The sequence below is a fragment of the Oncorhynchus mykiss genome, chromosome 8 (genome assembly GCF_057628025.1).
Source record: "Oncorhynchus mykiss isolate SJ-2025 chromosome 8, ASM5762802v1, whole genome shotgun sequence".
Taxonomy (NCBI): domain Eukaryota; kingdom Metazoa; phylum Chordata; class Actinopteri; order Salmoniformes; family Salmonidae; genus Oncorhynchus; species Oncorhynchus mykiss.
Genome location: NC_143029.1, coordinates 89,862,501 through 89,887,873, shown reverse-complemented (window position 1 = coordinate 89,887,873; position 25,373 = coordinate 89,862,501). Strand labels below are relative to the sequence as shown.

Here is a 25,373-nt window from a genome sequence, read left to right as displayed (position 1 = left end):
CTGCCTGCCCAAACTCACACACCACAGAGAAACAGGCAATCTGTAGTCTGCCTGCCCAAACTCACACACCACAGAGAAACAGGCAATCTGTAGTCTGCCAGGCCAAACTCACACACCACAGAGAAACAGGCAATCTGTAGTCTGCCAGGCCAAAGTGACTCCGTTCTCAAACCAATATAATGTACAGTGGTTCCTCCTTTAAAAGTTGAGTCATGCTGCAGCACACCCTGAGTGCTACTGCAGCATTCTGTGTCTCGTCATGTAATTCTCTGCCATTTCTTCTGTTACTGCAAGTCATTGCTAGTTTGACCACCCAGGGGGCATCTTTGAGAAGCATTTGATAGTGTTCCGTATTGGCACTACCAGAGAATTTAAAACTTTTTTTGTAGTAACATAATATATGAGATTGATTTTAAGAAATGTTGCTTAATTAATTTGATTAATATTATGGTGTTTCTATTCAGAGAAAAACGACAAACGAAACCCTCTGGGTTTCCATTAGGATGGAAGGGAATAAAAATATATATATATATTTAACCTTTATTTAACCAGGTAGGCTAGTTGAGAACAAGTTCTCATTTACAACTGCGACCTGGCCAAGATAAAGCATAGCAGTGTGAACAGACAACACAGAGTTACACATGGAGTAAACAATAAACAAGTCAATAACACAGTAGAAAAAAAAGAGCGTCTATATACAATGTGTGCAAAAGGCATGAGGAGGTAGGTGAATAATTACAATTTTGCAGATTAACACTGGAGTGATAAATGATCAGATGGTCATGTACAGGTACATGTACAGAGATACTGGTGTGCAAAAGAGCAGAAAAGTAAATAAATAAAAACAGTATGGGGATGAGGTAGGTAAATTGGGTGGGCTATTTACCGATAGACTTTGTACAGCTGCAGTGATCGGTTAGCTGCTCAGATAGCAGATGTTTGAAGTTGGTGAGGGAGATAAAAGTCTCCAACTTCAGCGATTTTTGCAATTCGTTCTTAATTTAATAATTTAAAATATGGCGCTGTACAACGTGATTGTCGGGAGTAGGCTACAGGATTGGAGGATCCTACATTTTTGGCCTTCATTAGACAACTTTGTTCCAATATTTCTGTAAATCAGTGATATTTATTCCCATAGTAATTCATTATGGATCCATAACCAAATCAACATCTGCATTTTGAAAGAGTATTTTTTATCATTAGTTTATTAATAAGGTTGGAGGGCACGCAATTCAAATAAATAATCGTAATAGTAAACATTCATGAACATACAAGAATGTTATATAATTTAAAAGCTTAAATTCTTGTTAATTTAACTGCGTTTTCCGATTTACAGATTTACAGATTCGAATTGCAATCTGGGAGCCGGAATTACATAGGTTTACAGTAAAAAAGATTCTGGTTGGTTTTTCATCGGATTTCCACCTGCCATATCAATTATGTTCTAGTCTCAGACATTACATTAAAGGTTTTAGAAACTTCTAAGTGTTTTCTTTCCAATGACACCAATTACATGCATATCCTGGCTTCTGGGCCTGAGTAACAGGCAGTTTACTTTGGGCATGTCAGTCAGTAAATAAATAAATAATTAATTAATTGTTGTTTGTAAAGTAAAATTCAAAATTCAAAAAGGCACTCGCACATCTGAGTTATCTTTTATTGCAGGTGCCTGGCAACAGCCTGATAAGATGAGGCAACAGCCTGATAAGATGAGTCAACAGCCTGATAAGATGAGGAAAAAGAGGAAGGAACCCGCACACTGTTCTTGATCGTATTACTGATCTTTATAAGCTTTACGTATCGGCATCACGGCCTTCGTCAGAGCTTTTGTGAGTTTATTAAATTACCACCCTTATGTAGACCCCACCCATATCCGTACCTTTCGCATCGAAAAACAAATAACAATTATCCATGCATCGAAACAAACAAACAAACAACAACAATATTTGGTGCTAGCAAATATAACAATATGCATTTCGTAAATATTCAATAAAGTGTGTACAGTCGTGGCCAAAAGTTTTGAGAATGACACAAATATTAATTTCCACAAAGTTTGCTGCTTCAGTATCTTTAGATATTTTTGTCAGATGTTACTATGGAATAATGAAGTATAATTACAAGCATTTCATAAGTGTGAAAGGCTTTTATTGACAATTACATGAAGTTGATGCAAAGAGTCAATATTTGCAGTGTTTACCCTTCTTTTTCAAGGCCTCTGCAATCTGCCCTGGCATCCTGTCAATTAACTTCTGTGCCACATCCTGACTGATGGCAGCCCATTCTTGCATAATCAATGCTTTGTCAGAATTTGTGGGGTTTTGTTTGTCCACCCGCCTCTTGAGGATTGACCACAAGTTCTCAATGGGATTAAGGTCTGGTGAGTTTCCTGGCCATGGACCCAAAATATTGATGTTTTGTTCCCCGAGCCACTTAATTATCACTTTTGCCTTATGGCAAGGTGCTCCATCATGCTGGAAAAGGCCTTGTTCGTCACCAAACTGTTCCTGGATGGTTGGGAGAAGTTGGCATGACACAGGACTGATGGTAGCGCTCACCTCGTCTTCTCCGGACAAGCTTTTTTTCCGGAGGCCCCAAACAATCGGAAAAGGGATTCATCAGAGAAAATGACTTCATCCCAGTCCTCAGCAGTCCAATCCCTGTACCTTTTGCAGAATATCAGTCTGTCCCTGATGTTTTTTCCTGGAGAGAAGTGGCTTCTTTGCTGCCTTTCTTGACACCAGGCCATCCTCCAAAAGTCTCACTGTGCGTCCTCACTGTGCGTGCAGATGCACTCACACCTGCCTGCTGCCATTCCTGAGCAAGCTCTGTACTGGTGGTGTGATGCCCCGATCCCGCAGCTGAATCAACTTTAGGAGACGGTCCTGACGCTTCCTGGACTTTCTTGGGCGCCCTGAAGCCTTCTTCACAACAATTGAACCGCTCTGCTTGAAGTTCTTGATGATCCGATAAATGGTTGATTTATTGGCAGCAATATCCTTGCCTGTGAAGCCCTTTTTGTGCAAAGCAATGATGACGGCACGTGTTTCGTTGCAGGTAACCATGGTTGACAGAGGAAGAACAATGATTCCGAGCACCACTCTTCTTTTGAGGCTTCCAGTCTGTTATTCTAACTCAATCAGCATGACAGAGTGATCTCCAGCCTTGTCCTCGTCAACACTCACACCTGTGTTAACGAGATAATCACTGCCATGATGCCAGCTGGCCCTTTTTGTGGCAGGGCTGAAATGCAGTGGAAACTGTTTTTTTTTTGGTGTTCATTTGCATGGCGAAGTGGGACTTTGCAATTCATCTGATCACTCTTCATAACATTCTGGAGTATATGGAAATTGCCATCATACACACTGAGGCAGCAGACTGTGAAAATGAATGGCCACAACTCTACCTCTACTGTATTCTGACGATCAGGTTTCTGTTGTATTTCCTGTTGTCTCGACTCTGTGGGATGCTGCGTGTGTTGGGAGGAGGTGATGGGACAGGTCTCTGAGGTGATGGGACAGGTCTCTGGGGTGATGGGACAGGTCTCTGGGGTGATGGGACAGGTCTCAGAGCAGTGTGAACCTGACTCCTGTTGTATTTCCTGTGTTGGGAGGAGGTGATGGGACAGGTCTCAGAGCAGTGTGAACCTGAGTCCTGTTGTATTTCCTGTTGTCCAGACCCCGTGGGATGCTGCGTATGTTGGGAGGAGGTGATGGGACAGGTCTTATTTGCAGTGGTGACCCTTCATTTTTCAAGACCTCTGTAGTTCACCCTGACATGCTGTCTATTAACTTCTGGGCCCCATCCTGACTGATGGCAGCCCATTCTTGCATAATCAATGCTTGGAGTTCCTGGATGGTTGGGAGAAGTTGCTCTCCGTGTGTTGGTACCATTTTTTATTCATCACTGTGTGAGTGAGCCCACTCCCTTGGTTGAGAAAAAAACCCACACATGAATGTTCTCAGGATGCTTTACTGTTGGCATGACACAGGACTGATGGTAGCGCTCACCTTGTCTTCTCCGGACAAGTTTTTTTCTGGATGCCCCAAACAATCGGAAAGGGGATTCATCAGAGAAAATGACTTCATCCCAGTCCTCAGCAGTCCAATCCCTGTACCTTTTGCAGAATATCAGTGTGTCCCTGATGTTTTTCCTGGAGAGAAGTGACTTCTTTGCTGCCCTTCTTGACACCAGGCCATCCTCCAAAAGTCTTTGCCTCACTGTGTGTGCAGATGCACTCACACTTGCCTGCTGCCATTCCTGAGCAAGCTCTGTACTGGTGGTGCCCTGATCCTGCAGCTGAATCAACTTTAGGAGACGGTCCTGGCGCTTGCTGTACTTTCTTGGGCGCCCTGAAGTCATCTTCACAACAATTGAACCGCTCTCCTTGAAGTTCTTGATGATCCGATAAATGGTTGATTTCGGTGCATTCTTACTGGCAGCAATATCCTTGCCTGTGAAGCCCTTTTTGTGCAAAGCAATGATGACGGTACGTGTTTCCTTGCAGGTAACCATGGTTGACAGAGGAAAAACAATGATTCCAAGCACCACCCTCCTTTTGAAGCTTCCAGTCTGTTATTCGAACTCAATCAGCATGACAGAGTGATCTCCAGCCTTGTCCTCGTCAACACTCACACCTGTGTTAACGAGAGAATCACTGACATGATGTCAGCTGGTCCTTTTGTGGCAGGGCTGAAATGCAGTGGAAATGTTTTTTTAGGGGATTCAGTTCATTTGCATGGCAAAGAGGGACTTTGCAATGAATTGCAATTCATCTGATCACTCTTCATAACATTCTGGAGTATATGCAAATTGCCATCATACAAGCTGAGGCAGCAGACTGTGAAAATTTATATTTGTGTCGTTCTCAAAACGATTACATTTAGGTTGGAGTCATTAAAACTCATTTTTCAACCACTCCACAAATTTCTTGTTAACAAACTATAGTTTTGGCAAGTTGGTTAGGACATCTAATTTTTCCAACAATTGTTAGCAGACAGATTATTTCACTTATAATTCACTGTATCACAATTCCAGTGGGTCAGAAGTTTACATACACTAAGTTGACTGTGCCTTTAAACAGCTTGGAAAATTACAGAAAATGATGTCATAGCTTTAGAAGCTTTAGAAGCTTCTGATAGGCTACTTGACATCATTTGAGTCATTTGGAGGTGTACCTGTGGATGTATTTCAAGGCCTACCTTCAAACTCAGTGCCTCTTTGCTTAACATCATGGGAAAAAGAAATCTGCCATGAACACAAAAAAAAATTGTAGACCTCCACAAGTCTGGTTCATCCTGTGGGAGCAATTTCCAAACGCCTGAAGGTACCACGGTCATCTGTACAAACAATAGTACGCAATTATAAACACCACGCAGCCATCATACGCAGCCATCATACCGCTCAAGAAGGAGACGCGTTCTGTCTCCTAGAGATGAACGTACTTTGGTGCAAAAAGTGCAAATCAATCCCAGAACAACAGCAAAGGACCTTGTGAAGATGCTGGAGGAAACAGTTACAAAAGTATCTATATCCACAGTAAAACGAGTCCTATATCGACATAACCTGAAAGGCCGCTCGGCAAGGAAGAAGCCACTGCTCCAAAACCGCCATAAAAAAAGCCAGACTACGGTTTGCAACTGCACATGGGGACAAAGATCGTACTTTTTGGAGAAATGTCCTCTGGCCTTATGAAACAAATATAGAACTGTTGGCCATAATGACCATTGTTATGTTTGGAGGAAAAGGGGGAGGCTTGCAAGCCGAAGAACACCATCCCAACCGTGAAGCATGGGGGTGGCAGCATCATGTTGCGGGGGTGCTTTGCTGCAGGAGGGACTGGTGCACTTCACAAAATAGATGGCATGATGAGGCAGGAAAATTGAAGCAACATCTCAAGACATCAGTTAAAGCTTGGTTGCAAATGGGTCTTCCAAATGGACAATGACCCCAAGCATACTTCCACAGTTGTGGCAAAATGGCTTAAGAACAACAAAGTCAAGGTATTGGAGTGGCCATCACAAAGCCCTGACCTCAATCCTATAGGAAATTTGCAGCAGAACTGAAAAATTGTGTGGGAGCAAGGAGGCCTACAAACCTGACTCAGTTACATCAGCTCTGTCAGGAGGAATGGACCAAAATTCACCCAACTTATTGTGGGAAGCTTGTGGAAGTCTACCAAAAACGTTTGACCCAAGTTATACAATTTAAAGGCAATGCTACCAAATACTAATTGAGTGTATGGAAAACTTCTGACCCACTGGGAATCTGATGAAAGAAATAAAAGCTGAAATAAATCATCCTCTCTACTATTATTCTGACATTTTACATTCTTAAAATAAAGTGGTGATCCTAACTGACCTAAAACAGGGGAATTTTACTAGGAGTAAATGTCAGGAGTTGTGAAAAACTGAGTTTAAATATATTTGGCTAAGATGTAAACTTCCTACTTCAACTCTATTATTCAGCTAATAAGCCAACCTCATCAAACATTGTTTGCAGAATTCACATCCTGCTACGCTTGTGAAAAACTAATAATAATACCTTTCCCCCTTTTCACGTTAAAGATTCCAATTGATAAAGTGTTTTTAGCCGCAATCGGCCCCAACCCCAATTAATACATTTGGGCACAGTTGTTAGCGTGCTGGACTTCGGGCTAGAATGTTGAGGGTTCAAAACCTGCTCCCTGCTTGCTGTAATGAATTAGTTTGATACACCTGGTATTGGATATGGCTGGGGAAAAAACCTGCTAAATAGTGATTTTTGTAAATGAACTACATGACAAACAAATAAGCACAATCATTTGTCTCCACATTAACTAAAATATTCCTCTCAATTGTATTTTTTTTTTGCTTGACTCGTTATGACGTTATAACTACTTACATTTGCTTCCACCGGTCTGAAGCACTGAAGCAATGAAGCTGTGATGCAGGGTACCTCTAAGTCCCGCGGTGTATGCACGCAACTTTTAAAGTAGGAACCACTATATATTATGGCTGAAAAGTTGTCAACCCAGAAATTCCGAGCTCCCCCATTGGGCACATGGAAGGCTCACCTGGTTATTTCTGGCTGGTGTACTGTGTCCAGCGGCAGCTGGGAAGTGTTCAATTGCCTTCCCTTCTTTCTCCTTCTGCTGCTTGGGCTCAGAGTCCGCTCCTGATTCAGTCATCATGGCCAATCACACTGGAAGAGAGAGAGAGAGAGAGAGAGAGAGAGAGAGAGAGAGAGAGAGAGAGAGAGAGAGAGAGAGAGAGAGAGAGAGAGAGAGAGAGAGAGAGAGAGAGAGAGAGAGAGAGAGAGAGAGAGAGAGAGAGAGAGAGAGAGAGAGAGAGAGAGAGAGAGAGAGAGAGAGAGAGAGAGAGAGAGAGAGAGAGAGAGAGAGAGAGAGAGAGAGAGAGAGAGAGAGAGAGAGAGAGAGAGAGAGAGAGAGAGAGAGAGAGAGAGAGAGAGAGAGAGAGAGAGAGAGAGAGAGAGAGAGAGAGAGAGAGAGAGAGAGAGAGAGAGAGAGAGAGAGAGAGAGAGAGAGAGAGAGAGAGAGAGAGAGAGAGAGAGAGAGAGAGAGAGAGAGAGAGAGAGAGAGAGAGAGAGAGAGAGAGAGAGAGAGAGAGAGAGAGAGAGAGAGAGAGAGAGAGAATTTACAGAGCCACCCACCATTCCTAAACCAGTGAGAGCAGTGGGAGCTCAGTGCCACTATCACTGACTACTAAATCAAACCAAATGTTATTTGAATACAACAAGTATAGACTTTACAGTGAAATGCTTAGTTACGAACCCTTTCACAACAATGCAGTTATAAAGTAACAAAACTGACAAATAGATAATAAGACAGTAATACTATCAAATAAAAATAAAGTTTCCATTGATCATCCTTGACGTTTCTACAACTTGATTGGAGTCCACCGGTGGTAAATTCAATTGACTGGACCTGATTTGGAAAGGCACACACCTGTCTATATGAGGTCCTACAGTTGACAGTGCATGTCAAAGCAAAACCCAAGCCACGAGGTCGAAGGAATTTGTCCGTAGAGCTCAGAGACAGGATTGTGTCGAGGCACAGATCTGGGGAAGGTTACCAAAACATTTCTGGAGCATTGAAGGTCCCCAAGAACACAGTGGCCTCCATCATTCTTAAACGGAAGAAGATTGGAACCACCAAGACTCTTCCTCGAGCTGGCTGCACAGCCAAACTGAGCGATCGGGGGAGAAGAGCTTTGCTCAGGGAGGTGACCAAGAACCTGATGGTCACACTGACAGAGCTCCTCTTGGAGATGGGGGAACCTTCCAAAGGCGCTTCAACAAAGTACTGAGTAAAGGATCTGAGTACTTATGTAAATGTTATATATATAGTTTTTTATTTCTAGTAAATATGCAAACATTTCTAAAAACCAGTTTTTGCTTTGTCATTGTGGGGTATTGTGTGTGTATAGATGACAAGGGAAAAAAAGAAGTTTTAATCCATTTTAGAATAAGGCCGTAACGTAACAACATTTGGAAAAAGTCAAGGGGTTTGAATACTTTACAAATACACTGTAGTTATAAATAATTTGTACACTGCAAATTGACCTCAAGAATTCCAATTTTGACATTTAATAGAGTACAGATGGAATCCTAGATTGAATAGAGGACAGATGGATTACTAGATTGAATAGAGTACAGATGGATTCCTAGATTGAATAGAGTCCAGATGGATTACTAGATTGAATAGAGTACAGATGGATTCCTCGATTGAATAGAGTACAGATGGATTACTAGATTTAAAATAAATATTTGTGAAAATATATAAATAAACAAAAAATAAGAACAATAGTTATGTTTAGATAGAGTCAAGGATATGTTTTTGTATAAACCTACAAAGTCTATACATATAGACCTATAGCCTGATTTAGTTTCCCAATACACAATACAAACATTACAGTTGAATCAATTTGATCAACTTTATTTGTAGATTCGATTAGTAATAATTAGTAATTAATAAAGTCCAATTAAAGCTTCTGTAGAATCCAAAAAGATAATAATATAACCAATCAGGTCACAGGTGAAATTATTGGTTGTATTTCCTAAACAAAAGCACCTGTGCATGAACAATTGTAAAGGATGAATTGCATAAATAAATATTTACATTTTTAAGTCAAACGGTTTAAACCAAATAATGGTGAGTTTTACAACCGTGCTATTTTGTTAGTTTTTTTTCCCACATTGTTTGTAACTTATTTTGTCAATAATTTTGTTGCTACCTGTCGCTTATGACCGAAAAGAGCTTCTGGACATCAGAACAACGATTACTCACCTCAAACTGGATGGAGATCTTTTCTTTAATGAATCCGAAGCAAAGGATATACTGCTTTGTCAAGACAAGGCCCAAATCCCTGTCATCAGTGTGAAGAAAATACTAAATTACAAGGGGGTGGAGGTCTGGGTGTGAGAATTTGTTGGTGAGTGAGTAAACCGCCTTTACCATCCGTTCAATTGGCCAACGTGAAATCGCTGGGGAAAAAACTGGACTTTCCAACCAATGGGACATTAAAAAACTGCAATATCTTATGTTTCACTGAGACGTGGCTGAACGACGACACATATACTATAGAGCTGGCGGGATTTCAGTGCATCGGCAGGACAGAGCAGCTACGTCTGGTAAGGCGAAGGGGAAGGGGTTGTCAATAACAGCTGGTGCGCGATGTCTACAATTAAAGAAGTCTCGAGGTATTGCTCGCCTGAGGTAGAGTACCTCATGATAAGCTGTAGAACACACTATCTACCAAGAGAGTTTTCATCTGTATTATTCGTAGCCTTCTATTTACCACCACAGACTGATGCTGGGCACTAAGACAGCACTCAACCAACTCTATAAGGCCATAAGCAACGAATAAAATGCACATTCAGCAGCGGCGCTCCACCAATCTCAACGTCAACAGTGAAGAGGCGACTCCGGGATGCTGGCCTTCTAGGCAGAGTTCCTCTGTCCAGTCTCAACGTCAACAGTGAAGAGGAGACTCCGGGATGCTGGCTTTCTACGCAGAGTTCCTCTGTCCAGTCTCAACGTCAACAGTGAAGAGGAGACTCCGGGATGCTGGCCTTCTAGGCAGAGTTCCTCTGTCCAGTCTCAACGTCAACAGTGAAGAGGAGACTCCGGGATGCTGGCCTTCTAGGCAGAGTTCCTCTGTCCAGTCTCAACGTCAACAGTGAAGAGGAGACTCCGGGATGCTGGCCTTCTAGGCAGAGTTCCTCTGTCCAGTCTCAACGTCAACAGAGAAGAGGAGACTCCGGGATGCTGGCCTTCTAGGCAGAGTTCCTCTGTCCAGTCTCAACGTCAACAGAGAAGAGGAGACTCCGGGATGCTGGCCTTCTAGGCAGAGTTCCTCTGTCCAGTCTCAACGTCAACAGAGAAGAGGCGACTCCGGGATGCTGGCCTTCTAGGCAGAGTTCCTCTGTCCAGTCTCAACGTCAACAGTGAAGAGGCGACTCCGGGATGCTGGCCTTCTAGGCAGAGTTCCTCTGTCCAGTCTCAACGTCAACAGTGAAGAGGCGACTCCGGGATGCTGGCCTTCTACGCAGAGTTCCTCTGTCCAGTCTCAACGTCAACAGTGAAGAGGCGACTCCGGGATGCTGGCCTTCTAGGCAGAGTTCCTCTGTCCAGTCTCAACGTCAACAGAGAAGAGGCGACTCCGGGATGCTGGCCTTCTAGGCAGAGTTCCTCTGTCCAGTCTCAACGTCAACAGAGAAGAGGAGACTCCGGGATGCTGGCCTTCTAGGCAGAGTTCCTCTGTCCAGTCTCAAGGTCAACAGTGAAGAGGCGACTCCGGGATGCTGGCCTTCTACGCAGAGTTCCTCTGTCCAGTCTCCATGTCAACAGTGAAGAGGCGACTCCGGGATGCTGGCATTCTAAGCAGAGTTCCTCTGTCCAGTCTCCATGTCAACAGTGAAGAGGTGACTCCGGGATGCTGGCCTTCTAGGCAGAGTTCCTCTGTCCAGTCTCCATGTCAACAGTGAAGAGGTGACTCAGGGATGCTGGCCTTCTAGGCAGAGTTCTTCTGTCCAGTGTCTGTGTTCTTTTGCTCATCTTAATCTTTTATTTTTATTGGCCAGTCTGAGAAATTGCTTTTTCTTTGTAACTCTGCCTAGAAAGTCACATGGAATAGCCTTCATTTCTCAGAACAAGAACAGACTGACGAGTTTCAGAAGAAAGTCTTTGTTACCGTTACTTGTAATCGAACCCACAAATGTTGATGCTCCAGATACTCAACTAGTCTAAAGAAGGCCAGTTTTATTACTTCTGTAATAAGGACAACAGTTTTCAGTTGTGCTAATATAATTGCAAAAGGGTTTTCTAATGATCAATTAGCCTTTTAAAACTGGATTAGCTAACACAAAGTGCCATTGGAACACAGGAGTGATTGTTGGTGATAATGGGCCTCTGTACGCCTATGTAGATATTCAATAAAAAATCTGCCGTTTCCACCTACAATAGTCATTTACAACATTAACCATGTCTACACTGTATTTCTGATCAATTTGATGTTATTTTAATGGATAAGAAATGTGCTTTTCTTTCAAAAACAAGAACCGCAAACTAAGTGACCCCAAACTTTTGAACGGTATTGTTTAATGTAATGTCTCTGACTACCTTGCTGTACCAGAGAGATAGTCCTGTGTAGATGCTACATCAGAGTAGGGTTTGTTGTTCACTTCAGTCATCTGATACATATGTATCTGTTGTCTTTCCAACTACATGGAATAATTAAGCAATAAGGTTCGAGGGGGGGGGGGGGGGGGGGTGTATATGGTCAATATAGCACACACAGCTATTGGCTGTTCTTATGCACGACGCAATGCGGAGTGCCTGGATATAGGACTTAGGGTGATATATTGGCCATATACCACAAACCCCTGAGGTGCCGTATTGCTATTATAAACTGGTTACCGACATAACCGCTCTAGTAATTTAATAGGATCTCAATGGCAGTAGTTTATTCGACATAATATGTAGTTGACATCAATGACGAGTAACCTTGCCCCAAAACAATATACTACCCCTCTCCTACCTAAAAATGTTTTTTTTCGGGAAGATGATTTGATGAAGTATCAGGCTTAACGGTTTGACAAGTGCTTTTCGCAAAGTCAACATACACCGAAGAAGCATAACAATGTCGTAAATGAAATTCTACAGACTACGAGATCAATTAGCGAAGCAACCCTTACAATGTTGCGCACAGTTACAATATAGCGCGCCGGAAAGGTTGTACCAAACACGTAATAAACATCTACCATGTCGTTTTTGGCTATGCCGCATGACTAGTTTTACAAAACAGAAAACCATTTTCATGCCAGTTTGCTGTCATTCTGACTTCGGGTGATGTGGTCAGGAAACCTTCGTCTTCTTGACATGCAAAATAAAAGGACCAACACAAATATTCACAACATACCAGACAATATTCCTTCCAATCGGTTTGACATCAACAGAGTAGAAAAAAGTATCCGGTCAAATGTATAGTAATGTCATTACCGGTGTAGTGCCTTCTCTGTCCGTCCGGTACTGCGTGAGCAAAATATCCGTGGTTGTAGTTTAGTTGCGGTTGCTTCTTCTTGATTGTGATCCTGCTACAGCATCAGAGTCTCTCTTCACCAGCAGACTTAGACTGTCAGAGACGCAGCTCAGCTAGGGATTCTGGGATAGATGGACAGCCAGGGTAATAATTTGGGAGTAGTGGGCACTATAACTGATCTAAGAGTGATCCTAGAGCCTTGACTATGTATAAAAGCAGTGGTAGTTCAGTTGGTCAAATTATTGTTGGTTTAATATAGTTCAATAAGTCCACACACACACAGTAGAGTAGAACAGAATAGAATATAGTAGAATTGAGTGGAATAGAGTAGAACAGAATAGAATAGAGTAGGATAGAGTAGAGTAGAGTAGAGTAGGGTGGAGTAGGGTAGGGTGGGGTAGTGTAGGGTAGGGTAGGATAGAGTAGATTAGAGTAGAGTAGGGTGGAGTAGGGTGGGGTAGTGTAGGGTAGGGTAGGATAGAGTAGATTAGAGTAGAGTAGGGTGGAGTAGGGTAGGGTGGGGTAGTGTAGGGTAGGGTAGGATAGAGTAGGATAGAGTAGAGTAGGATACAGTAGAGTAGGGTAGGGTAGGGTAGAGTGTGGTAGGGTAGGATAGGATAGAGTAGAGTAGGATAGGATAGAGTAGAGTAGAGTAGAGTAGAGTAGGGTAGAGTAGAGTAGGATAAAGTAGAGTAGAGCAGGATAGAGTACATTAGGGTAGAGTAGAGTAGAGTAGGGTAGAGTAGAGTAGGGTAGCGTAGCGTAGAGTAGAGTGGGGTAGGGTGGAGTAGAGTAGGGTAGGGTAAGGTAGGGTAGAGTAGAGTACAGTGGGGTAGGGTAGGGTAGGGTAGGGTAGAGTAGAGTAGGGTAGGGTAAGGTAGGGTAGAGTAGAGTACAGTGGGGTAGGGTAGGGTAGGGTAGGGTAGAGTAGAGTAGGGTAGGGTAAGGTAGGGTAGAGTAGAGTACAGTGGGGTAGGGTAGAGTAGAGTACAGTGGGGTAGGGTAGGGTAGAGTACAGTGGGGTAGGGTAGGGTAGGGTAGAGTAGAGTAGAGTAGGGTAGAGTAGGGTAGGGTAGAGTAGAGTAGGGTAGGGTAAGGTAGGGTAGAGTAGAGTACAGTGGGGTAGGGTAGGGTAGAGTACAGTGGGGTAGGGTAGGGTAGGGTAGAGTAGAGTAGAGTAGAGTAGGGTAGGGTGGAGTAGAGTAGGGTAGGGTAGGGTAGGGTAGAGTAGAGTAGAGTAGAATATAATATGTGTTGGTATTTCATTATTATTTAATTATTTAATTATTATCCCCATTAGCTGCAAAGGCAGCAGCTACTCTTCCTGTGGTCCACACAAAATATGAAACATAATACAGAACATTAATAGACAAGCTCAAGGACAAAACTACATTAATAACCAAATCAATGTAAAAAGGCACACGTACCCTACATATCAATACCAATACACACACAAACTATCTGGGTAAAATAGGGGAGAGGCGTTGTGCCGTGAAACCAGGTTAGCTGTTCATTTGTGCAATATGAGATGGAATAGAGTATAATAGAGTAGAATAGAGTAGAACACATTAGAACACAGTAGAATAGAGTAGAATAGAGGAGAGTAGAATTGTCGGAGGCCGAGCAATTGCCGTACCAGGCAGTGATGCAACCAGTCAGGATGCTCTCGATGTTGCAGCTGTAGAACCCTTTGCGGATCTCAGGACCCATGCCAAATATTTTTACTTTCCTGAGGGGGAATAGGCTTTGTCGTGTCCTCTTTACGACTGTCTTGGTGTGTTTGGGCCATTCTAGTTTGTTGTTGATGTGGACGCCAAGGTACTTGAAGCTCTCAACCTGCTCCACTACAGCCCCGTCGATGAGAATGCTCGGACCTCCTTTCCCTGTAGTCCACAATCATCTCCTTAGTCTTGGTTACGTTGAGGGATAGGTTGTTATTCTGGCACCACCCGGCCAGGTCTCTGACCTCCTCCCTTATAGGCTGTCTCGTCGTTGTCGGTGATCAGGCCAACCCCTGTTGTGTCATCAAGCAAACTTAATGATGGTGTTGGAGTCGTGCATGGCCATGCAGTCGTTGGTGAACAGGGAGTACAGGAGGGGACTGAGCACACACCCCTGGGGAGCTCCAGTGTTGAGGATCAGCATGGCAGATGTGTTACTACCTACCCTTACCACATAGGGGCGGCCTGTCAGGAAGTCCAGGATCCAGTTGCAGAGGGAGTGTTTAGTCCAAGAATCCTTATCTTAGTGATGAGCTTTGAGGGCAATATGGTGTTGAACGCTGAGCTGTAGTCTATGAATAGCATTCTCACATAGGTGTTCCTTTTGTCCAGGTGGGAAAGGGCAAATTGGAGTGCAATAGAGATTGCATCATCTGTGGATCTGTTAGAGCGGTATGCAAATTAAAGTTTCATAATTACGTAAAGTTATATAATTCTGTTCATCAATTTTTTCTAGTTCAGATTTGGCTGCTAAGACTTTTGCCATATTTCTTTGAGAAAAAGCCTCTCCCAATTCATGTGACGCTCGTCGTTGGGAATGAGGTGAGGACCAAAGCGCAGCGTGGTGAGTGTTCATCGTTATATTTATTAAACAGAGAGCACTGAACAAAATAACTAAGGAGAAACTAAACAGTTCTGAAAGGTGACAGACACATAACAGAAAATAATCACCCACCAAACACAAGTGGGAAAAGGCCACCTAAGCATGATTCTCAATCAGAGACAACTAACGACACCTGCCTCTGATTGAGAACCATACCAGGCCAAACACAAAACCACAACATTGAAAACGGAACATAGACAAACCCACCCAACTCACACCCTGACCATACTAAAACAAAGACATAAATAAAATAACTAAGGTCAGAACGTGACACTTCATCATCAATCCATGGAGATGGACGAGCACCAACTGTACTCTTTCTTACTGATGCATGATGGTCCATTACCTCAGTGAGCAAATAAATAAAACATTCTGTAGTGTGATTTAAATAATCCTCTAGATAAATCAGCTCCCAGGGTACAACAGCCAAATCATTTTGAAATAGCTCATGATTAAATGTTTAAACATTTCTCTTGACCACAAGAACCTTGGTGTCATGGTCTTTCAGTGTGTGTGTGTGTGTGTGTGTGTGTGTGTGTGTGTGTGTGTGTGTGTGTGTGTGTGTGTGTGTGTGTGTGCATGCATGAAAACACGTTGAGTGTTGTATTAAAAGGCCTGATGTGTTGTAATGTATTAAAAGGCCTGATGTGTAATAATGTATTAAAAGGCCTGATGTGTTGTGATGTATTAAAAGGCCTGATGTGTTGTGATGTATTAAAAGGCCTGATGTGTAATAATGTATTAAAAGGCCTGATGTGTTGTAATGTATTAAAAGGCCTGATGTGTAATAATGTATTAAAAGGCCTGATGTGTTGTGATGTATTAAAAGGCCTGATGTGTTGTGATGTATTAAAAGGCCTGATGTGTAATAATGTATTAAAAGGCCTGATGTGTTGTAATGTATTAAAAGGCCTGATGTGTTATAATGTATTAAAAGGCCTGATGTGTAATAATGTATTAAAAGGCCTGATGTGTAATAATGTATTAAAAGGCCTGATGTGTTGTGATGTATTAAAAGGCCTGATGTGTTGTAATGTATTAAAAGGCCTGATGTGTTGTAATGTATTAAAAGGCCTGATGTGTAATAATGTATTAAAAGGCCTGATGTGTAATAATGTATTAAAAGGCCTGATGTGTTGTGATGTATTAAAAGGCCTGATGTGTTGTGATGTATTAAAAGGCCTGATGTGTTGTGATGTATTAAAAGGCCTGATGTGTTGTAATGTATTAAAAGGCCTGATGTGTTGTGATGTATTAAAAGGCCTGATGTGTTATAATGTATTAAAAGGCCTGATGTGTTGTAATGTATTAAAAGGCCTGATGTGTTGTGATGTATTAAAAGGCCTGATGTGTAATAATGTATTAAAAGGCCTGATGTGTAATAATGTATTAAAAGGCCTGATGTGTTGTGATGTATTAAAAGGCCTGATGTGTAATAATGTATTAAAAGGCCTGATGTGTAATAATGTATTAAAAGGCCTGATGTGTAATAATGTATTAAAAGGCCTGATGTGTTGTGATGTATTAAAAGGCCTGATGTGTTATAATGTATTAAAAGGCCTGATGTGTAATAATGTATTAAAAGGCCTGATGTGTAATAATGTATTAAAAGGCCTGATGTGTTGTGATGTATTAAAAGGCCTGATGTGTAATAATGTATTAAAAGGCCTGATGTGTTGTAATGTATTAAATGGCCTGAAGTGTTATAATGTCTTAAAAGGCCTGATGTGTACTAATGTATTAAAAGGCCTGATGTGTTGTAATGTATTAAAAGGCCTGAAGTGTTGTGATGTATTAAAAGGCTGATGTGTTGTGATGTATTAAAATGCCTGATGTGTAATAATGTATTAAAAGGCCTGATGTGTAATAATGTATTAAAAGGCCTGATGTGTTGTAATGTATTAAAAGGTCTGATGTGTAATAATGTATTAAAAGGCCTGATGTGTAATAATGTATTAAAAGGCCTGAAGTGTTGTGATGTATTAAAAGGCCTGATGTGTAATAATGTATTAAAAGGCCTGATGTGTTGTAATGTATTAAAAGGCCTGATGTGTAATAATGTATTAAAAGGCCTGATGTGTTGTAATGTATTAAAATGCCTGATGTGTAATAATGTATTAAAAGGCCTGATGTGTTGTAATGCATTAAAAGGCCTGATGTGTTGTAATGTATTAAAAGGCCTGATGTGTAATAATGTATTAAAAGGCCTGATGTGTTGTAATGTATTAAAAGGCCTGATGTGTAATAATGTATTAAAAGGCCTGATGTGTTGTAATGTATTAAAAGGCCTGATGTGTAATAATGTATTAAAAGGCCTGATGTGTTGTAATGTATTAAAAGGCCTGATGTGTAATAATGTATTAAAAGGCCTGATGTGTTGTGATGTATTAAAAGGCCTGATGTGTTGTAATGTATTAAAAGGCCTGATGTGTAATAATGTATTAAAATGCCTGATGTGTTGTGATGTATTAAAAGGCCTGATGTGTTATAATGTATTAAAATGCCTGATGTGTTGTGATGTATTAAAAGGCCTGATGTGTAATAATGTATTAAAAGGCCTGATGTGTTATAATGTATTAAAAGGCCTGATGTGTAATAATGTATTAAAAGGCCTGATGTGTTGTAATGTATTAAAAGGCCTGATGTGTAATAATGTATTAAAAGGCCTGATGTGTTGTGATGTATTAAAAGGCCTGATGTGTTATAATGTATTAAAAGGCCTGATGTGTTGTGATGTATTAAAAGGCCTGATGTGTTATAATGTATTAAAAGGCCTGATGTGTTGTGATGTATTAAAAGGCCTGATGTGTTGTGATGTATTAAAAGGCCTGATGTGTTATAATGTATTAAAAGGCCTGATGTGTTGTGATGTATTAAAAGGCCTGATGTGTTGTGATGTATTAAAATGCCTGATGTGTTGTGATGTATTAAAAGGCCTGATGTGTAATAATGTATTAAAAGGCCTGATGTGTTATAATGTATTAAAAGGCCTGATGTGTAATAATGTATTAAAAGGCCTGATGTGTTGTAATGTATTAAAAGGCCTGATGTGTAATAATGTATTAAAAGGCCTGATGTGTTATAATGTATTAAAAGGCCTGATGTGTTGTGATGTATTAAAAGGCCTGATGTGTTATAATGTATTAAAAGGCCTGATGTGTTGTGATGTATTAAAAGGCCTGATGTGTTATAATGTATTAAAAGGCCTGATGTGTTGTGATGTATTAAAAGGCCTGATGTGTTATAATGTATTAAAAGGCCTGATGTGTTGTGATGTATTAAAAGGCCTGATGTGTTGTGATGTATTAAAAGGCCTGATGTGTTATAATGTATTAAAAGGCCTGATGTGTTGTGATGTATTAAAAGGCCTGATGTGTTTTAATGTATTAAAAGGTCTGATATCAACGCATGCCACATGACCCTGCCACCCCTCCACTCTAACCACTAGGCTACCCTGCCGCCCCTCCACTCTAACCACTAGGCTACCCTGCCACCCCTCCACTCTAACCACTAGGCTACCCTGCCACCCCTCCACTCTAACCACTAGGCTACCCTGCCACCCCTCCACTCTAACCACTAGGCTACCCTGCCGCCCCTCTACTCCAACCACTAGGCTACCCTGCCTAGTGCCTCGGGTACTCACAGCGTCAGTTCCACTGTAATCAGCAGACAAGACCAGGCCTAGTGGTTAGCGCGTTGGGCCAGTAACTGAAAGGTTGCTGGATCGAATCCCTGAGCTGACAAGGTAAAAATGTGTTGCTCTGCCTTTGAACAAGGCAGTTAACCCACTGTTCCCCTTTAGGCCATCATTGTAAGTAAGAATTTGTTCTTAACTGACTTGACTAGTTAAATAAAATGTCCCAGCACGTGACAATATTATTGGACTTAAAAATGATCTTCTAGCGGTCATACACTGTCTACCAGGGTGTAGGGCAACCAATGGAAAGGCTAATCTGAAGACAGTGCTGGTTTTAGGCATGTAAATTAGCTAGAAAGATGTATCGGCATCGAATAATTGTCACTCCCAGTTAGGGGGAGTGATGAGCTCTACAGCAGAGTCTCACAACTCAGTCGCTGGATGAAAACTGTTTTCTGCCCCTCCCAAAAGATCGAATTTGTAGATAATTGACCCTCGTTCTGGGACTCACCCACAAACAGGACCAAGTCTGCCTGCTGGAGGGATGCTCTCATCTTATCTATGAATATAGACAGGGCGTTAACTCCTCAAGCTCCACAATGAGATAGGGTGCAGGCTAGGCAGCAGGGTGCAGGCCAGGCAGCAGGGTGCAGGCCAGGCAGCAGGGTGCTGGCCAGGCAGCAGGGTGCAGGCCAGGCAGCAGGGTGCAGGCCAGGCAGCAGGGTGCAGGCCAGGCAGCAGGGTGCTGGCCAGGCAGCAGGGTGCAGGCCAGGCAGCAGGGTGCTGGCCAGGCAGCAGGGTGCAGGCCAGGCAGCAGGGTGCAGGCCAGGCAGCAGAGTGCTGGCAAGGCAGCAGGGTGCAGGCCAGGCAGCAGGGTGCAGGCCAGGCAGCAGGGTGCAGGCCAGGCAGCAGGGTGCAGGCCAGGCAGCAGGGTGCAGGCCAGGCAGCAGGGTGCAGGCCAGGCAGCAGGGTGCTGGCCAGGCAGCAGGGTGCAGACCAGGCAGCAGGGTGCAGGCCAGGCAGCAGGGTGCAGGCCAGGCAGCCAGTTCTGTCCGCTGGAATAAACATTGTGGATCTAAATGTTTTTCCTCATAAACCTGGACCTCAACAAAGGATTATAAAAAGCTGTGCTATAAATTCTTGGGCAACCTAGATGCCCTTTCAGACTCCCTCCACCTACCCAAGGAAGTCGGAGTACAAGATCAGTTAACCACCTAACCGAAGATCTAAATTTAAACTTGCGTAATACCCTAGATGCTGTTTCACCTCTAAAAACAAACAACATTTGTCACAAGAAATTAGCTCCCTGGTACACAAAGTCCTGAAGCAAGCTTCCAGAAAATTGGAACGGAAATGGCACTCTACCAAACAGGAGTTGTAAGTTTCCGTGTTCCTCAAGGATCCGTTTTAGGACCACTATTGTTTTCTTATGTTCTACCTCTTAGTGATGTCATTCAGAAACACAATGTAAACTTTCACTGCTATGCGGGTGACATACAGCAGTACATTTAGATGAAACATGGTGAAGTCCCAAAATTGCCCTCCCTGGAAGCCTGTGTTTCAGACATAATAAAGTGGATGGTGGCAAATGTTTTACTTTTAAACTCAGACAAAACATAGATGAATGTTCTAGTAAGCTATGGTCACAAGACGCAGGCCTCCTTATTGTCCCTAGAATTTCTAAGCAAACAGGCTGAAGGCAGGGCTTTCATATGTCCTATCTGTCTGTCAGGGCCCAAGTCTGTCTGGGCCCAAGTCTGTCTGGGCCCAGGTCTGTCAGGGCCCAAGTCTGTCAGGGCCCAGGTCTGGCAGAATCTGTGCAGAATATCTAGGTGATGCTGTAGGCCTTCCTTTGTTGGGGACAGAAGCACCAGATCATCAGCAAACAGTAGACATTTGACTTCAGATTCTAGTAGGGGGAGGCCGGGTGCAGCAGACTGCTCTAATGCCCTTGCCAATTCGTTGATATATATGTTGAAGAGGGTGGGGCTTAAGCTGGCTCCCTGTCTCACCCCACAGCCTTGTGGAAAGAGATGTGTGTGTTTTTTGCTAACTTTGTGGTTTGTCTATATGGATTTTAGAATGTTGTATGCTCTTCCCCCAACACAACATTACATCAATTTGTATAGCAGACCCTCATGCAAAATTGAGTCAAATGCTTTTTTTTTAAATCAACAAAGCATGAGAAGACTTTGCCTTTGTTTTGGTTTGTTTGGTTGTCAATTAGTGTGTGCAGGGTGAATACGTGGTCTGTCGTACGGTAATTTGGTAAAACGCCAATTTGACATTTCTCAGTACATTGTTTTCATTGAGGAAATGTACGAGTCTGCTGTTAATGATAATGAAGAGTATTTTCCCAAGGTTACTGTTGACGCGTATCCCACGGTAGTTATTGGGTCAAATTTGTCTCCACTTTTTTGGATTGGGGCGATCAGTCATTGGTTCCAAATATTGGGGAAGATGCCAGAGCTAAGTATGATGTTAAAGAGTTTTAGTATAGCCAATTGGAATATGTTGTCTGTATATTTTATCCTTTCATTGAGAATACCATCAACACCACAGGCCTTTTTGGGTTGGAGGGTTTTTATTTTGTCATGTAGCTCATTCAACGTAATTGGAGAATCCAGTAGGTTCTGATAGTTTTTAATAATTAATTAGAAGATTTGTATTTGATCATGTATGTGTTTTTGCAAAGAGATTGGAAAAGTGGTTTACCCATACATTTCAATTTTGGATAGATATCTCTTCGTGCTGTTTGTTTAGAGTTTTCTGGTTATGTTGTCATAGTTGTGCCTATGGGGGGCATATGGGGGAGGGAATGCTGTCACCTCCAGGTAGGTGTTTGTCCCTCTGTGTGCTGAGGGTGTCAGGTTCTTATCCGGTTCTGGTATTTAGGTCACCACAGACTAGTACATGTCCCTGGGCCTGGAAATGGTTTATCTCCCCCTCCATGTTGGAGAAGCTGTCTTCATTAAAGTATGGGGATTCTATTAGTGGGATATAGGTAGCACACAGGAGGACATTTTTCTCTGTTGAGATAATTTCCTTTTGAATTTCTAGCCAAATGTAAAATGTTCCTGTTTTGATTAATTTAATGTAGTGAGTTAGGTCTGCTCTATACCAAATTAGCATACCCCCTGAGTCCCCTGTTTCACACCTGGTCGTTTGGTGGATGGGACTACCAGCTCTCGGTAACCTATCTCTCTCTCTGAGGACCTGAGTCCTAGGACCTGATGACCAGCTGTTTTTGACCTTCTCTCTCTCTCTCTCTCTCTCTCTCTCTCTCTCTCTCTCTCTCTCTCTCTCTCTCTCTCGCTCCCTCACTACCTCTCTCTCTCTCTCTCTCTCTCTCTCTCTCTCTCTCTCTCGCTCCCTGCCTACCTCTCTCTCTCTCTCTCACTCTCGCTCCCTCCCTACCTCTCTCTCTCTCTCTCCCTCCCTCCCTACCTCTTTCTCTCACTTCCTCCCTCCCTACCTCTCTCTCTCGCTCCCTCCCTACCTCTCTCTCTCTCGCTCCCTCCCTCCCTACCTCTCTCTCTCTCGCTCCATCCCTCCCTACCTCTCTCTCTCTACCGCAAATGCTGTCTCAACCTCTGAATGCTCGACTATGAAAGGCCAACTGACATTTACTCATAGTCCAACTGACATTTACTCATAGGCAAACTGACATTTACTCATAGGCAAACTGACATTTACTCATAGGAGGAGGAGGAGGAGGAGGAGGAGAGAGGAGGAGATACCTCTCCCCCTCCTCTTCCTCCTCCTCCTCCTCTCTCCTTCTCTCCTCCTCCTCCTCCTCCTCCTCTCTCCTTCTCCACCTCTCTCCTACTCTCTCTCCTCCTCTTTCTTCCTCCTCTCTCTTCCTCTCTCCTCTCTCTTCTCTCCTTTCTCCTCTCTCCTCCTCTTTCATCCTCTCTCTCCTCCTCTCTCCTCCTCTCTCTTCCTCCTCTCTCTTCCTCTCTCTCCTCCTCTCTCTTCCTCCTCTCTCCTCTCTCCTCCTCTTTCCTCCTCTCTCTTCTTCCTCTCTCCTCTCTCCTCCTCTTTCCTCCTCTCTCTTCTCCTCTCTCCTCTCTCCTCTCTCTTCCTCCACTCTCCTCTCTCCTCTCTCTTCCTCCTCTCTCCTCTCTCCTCCTCTTTCCTCCTCTCTCTTCTCCTCTCTCCTCTCTCCTCTCTCCTCTCTCTTCCTCCACTCTCCTCTCTCCTCTCTCTTCCTCCTCTCTCCTCCTCTTTCCTCCTCTCTCTTCTCCTCTCTCCTCTCTCCTCTCTCTTCCGCCACTCTCCTCTCTCCTCTCTCTTCCTCCTCTCTCCTCTCTCCTCCTCTTTCCTCCTCTCTCTTCTCCTCTCTCCTCTCTCCTCTCTCTTCCTCCACTCTCCTCTCTCTTCCTCCTCTCTCCTCTCTCCTCCTCTTTCCTCCTCTCTCTTCTCCTCTCTCCTCTCTCCTCTCTCTTCCTCCACTCTCCTCTCTCCTCTCTCTTCCTCCTCTCTCCTCTCTCCTCCTCTTTCCTCCTCTCTCTTCTCCTCTCTCCTCTCCCCTCTCTCTTCCTCCACTCTCCTCTCTCCTCTCTCTTCCCTCCTCTCTCCTCTCTCCTCCTCTTTCCTCCTCTCTCTTCTCCTCTCTCCTCTCTCCTCTCTCTTCCTCCACTCTCCTCTCTCCTCTCTCTTCCTCCTCTCTCCTCTCTCCTCCTCTTTCCTCCTCTCTCTTCTCCTCTCTCCTCTCTCCTCTCTCTTCCTCAACTCTCCTCTCTCTTCCTCCTCTCTCCTCCTCTCTCCTCTCTCTTCTCCTCTCTCCTCTCTCCTCTCTCTTCCTCCACTCTCCTCTCTCCTCTCTCTTCCTCCTCTCTCCTCTCTCCTCCTCTTTCCTCCTCTCTCTTCTCCTCTCTCCTCTCTCCTCTCTCTTCCTCCACTCTCCTCTCTCCTCTCTCTTCCTCCTCTCTCCTCTCTCCTCCTCTTTCCTCCTCTCTCTTCTCCTCTCTCCTCTCTCCTCTCTCTTCCTCCACTCTCCTCTCTCTTCCTCCTCTCTCCTCTCTCCTCCTCTTTCCTCCTCTCTCTTCTCCTCTCTCCTCTCTCCTCTCTCTTCCTCCTCTCTCCTCTCTCCTCCTCTCTCTTCTCCTCTCTCCTCTCCCCTCTCTCTTCCTCCACTCTCCTCTCTCCTCTCTCTTCCTCATCTCTCCTCTCTCCTCCTCTTTCCTCCTCTCTCTTCTCCTCTCTCCTCTCTCCTCTCTCTTCCTCCACTCTCCTCTCTCTTCCTCCTCTCTCCTCTCTCCTCCTCTTTCCTCCTCTCTCTTCTCCTCTCTCCTCTCTCCTCTCTCTTCCTCCACTCTCCTCTCTCCTCCTCTTTCCTCATCTCTCTTCCTCCTCTCTTCCTCCTCTCTCCACTCTCCTCTCTCCTCCTCTTTCCTCATCTCTCTTCCTCCTCTCTTCCTCCTCTCTCCTCTCTCCTCTCTCCTCTCTCCTCCTCTTTCCTCTTTCCTTTTTTATTTTCTTTAAAGTTTTAAGGCCAAATACAACAATTGGTATATTGCAGCCACCTACTGTACTGGCTATTGAAACAAAAAATGGGGGAGGGGGCTGACATAATACAAAATACACAAATAAATCAAACAGAGGACGGAGCATTCATCGACAGGATTCCTAGTAATGTCTCTGCATAAAAATCCCTGAGTCCCAGCTGCACTCACAACGATGCCTGAGTCCCAGCTGCACTCACAACGATGCCTGAGTACCAGCTGCACTCACAACGATGCCTGAGTCCCAGCTGCACTCACAACGATGCCTGAGTACCAGCTGCACTCACAACGATGCCTGAGTCCCAGCTGCACTCACAACGATGCCTGAGTGCCAGCTGCACTCACAACGATGCCTAAGTCCCAGCTGCACTCACAACGATGCCTGAGTCCCAGCTGCACTCACAACGATGCCTGAGTCCCAGCTGCACTCACAACGATGCCTGAGTGCCAGCTGCACTCACAACGATGCCTGACTCCCAGCTGCACTCACAACGATGCCTGAGTCCCAGCTGCACTCACAACGATGCCTGAGTCCCAGCTGCACTCACAACAATGCCTGAGTCCCAGCTGCACTCACAACGATGCCTGAGTGCCAGCTGCACTCACAACGATGCCTGAGTCCCAGCTGCACTCACAACGATGCCTGAGTACCAGCTGCACTCACAACGATGCCTGAGTCCCAGCTGCACTCACAACGATGCCTGAGTCTCAGCTGCACTCACAACGATGCCTAAGTCCCAGCTGCACTCACAACGATGCCTGAGTCCCAGCTGCACTCACAACGATGCCTGAGTCCCAGCTGCACTCACAACGATGCCTGAGTCCCAGCTGCACTCACAACGATGCCTGAGTACCAGCTGCACTCACAACGATGCCTGAGTCCCAGCTGCACTCACAACGATGCCTGAGTGCCAGCTGCACTCACAACGATGCCTGAGTCTCAGCTGCACTCACAACGATGCCTAAGTCCCAGCTGCACTCACAACGATGCCTGAGTCCCAGCTGCACTCACAACGATGCCTGAGTCCCAGCTGCACTCACAACGATGCCTGAGTGCCAGCTGCACTCACAACGATGCCTGACTCCCAG

At 43.9% G+C, this 25,373-nt stretch overlaps 1 protein-coding gene across 1 annotated transcript in view; it reads right to left on the bottom strand.

Annotated features, from left to right (window-relative positions):
• Positions 1 to 12,659, bottom strand: part of LOC110512128 (uncharacterized) — a 101,123-nt gene extending 88,464 nt beyond the window's left edge. Inside the window, exons 1-2 of the mRNA XM_090182934.1 lie at positions 12,497 to 12,659; positions 7,052 to 7,179 (exon numbers count right to left, since the gene is read on the bottom strand). Of these exons, the coding sequence (XP_090039060.1) occupies positions 7,052 to 7,168 (117 nt within the window). The 5' untranslated portion in view covers positions 7,169 to 7,179; positions 12,497 to 12,659. The remainder of the gene's footprint in view (positions 1 to 7,051; positions 7,180 to 12,496) is intronic.
• Positions 12,660 to 25,373: the final 12,714 nt, after the last annotated feature.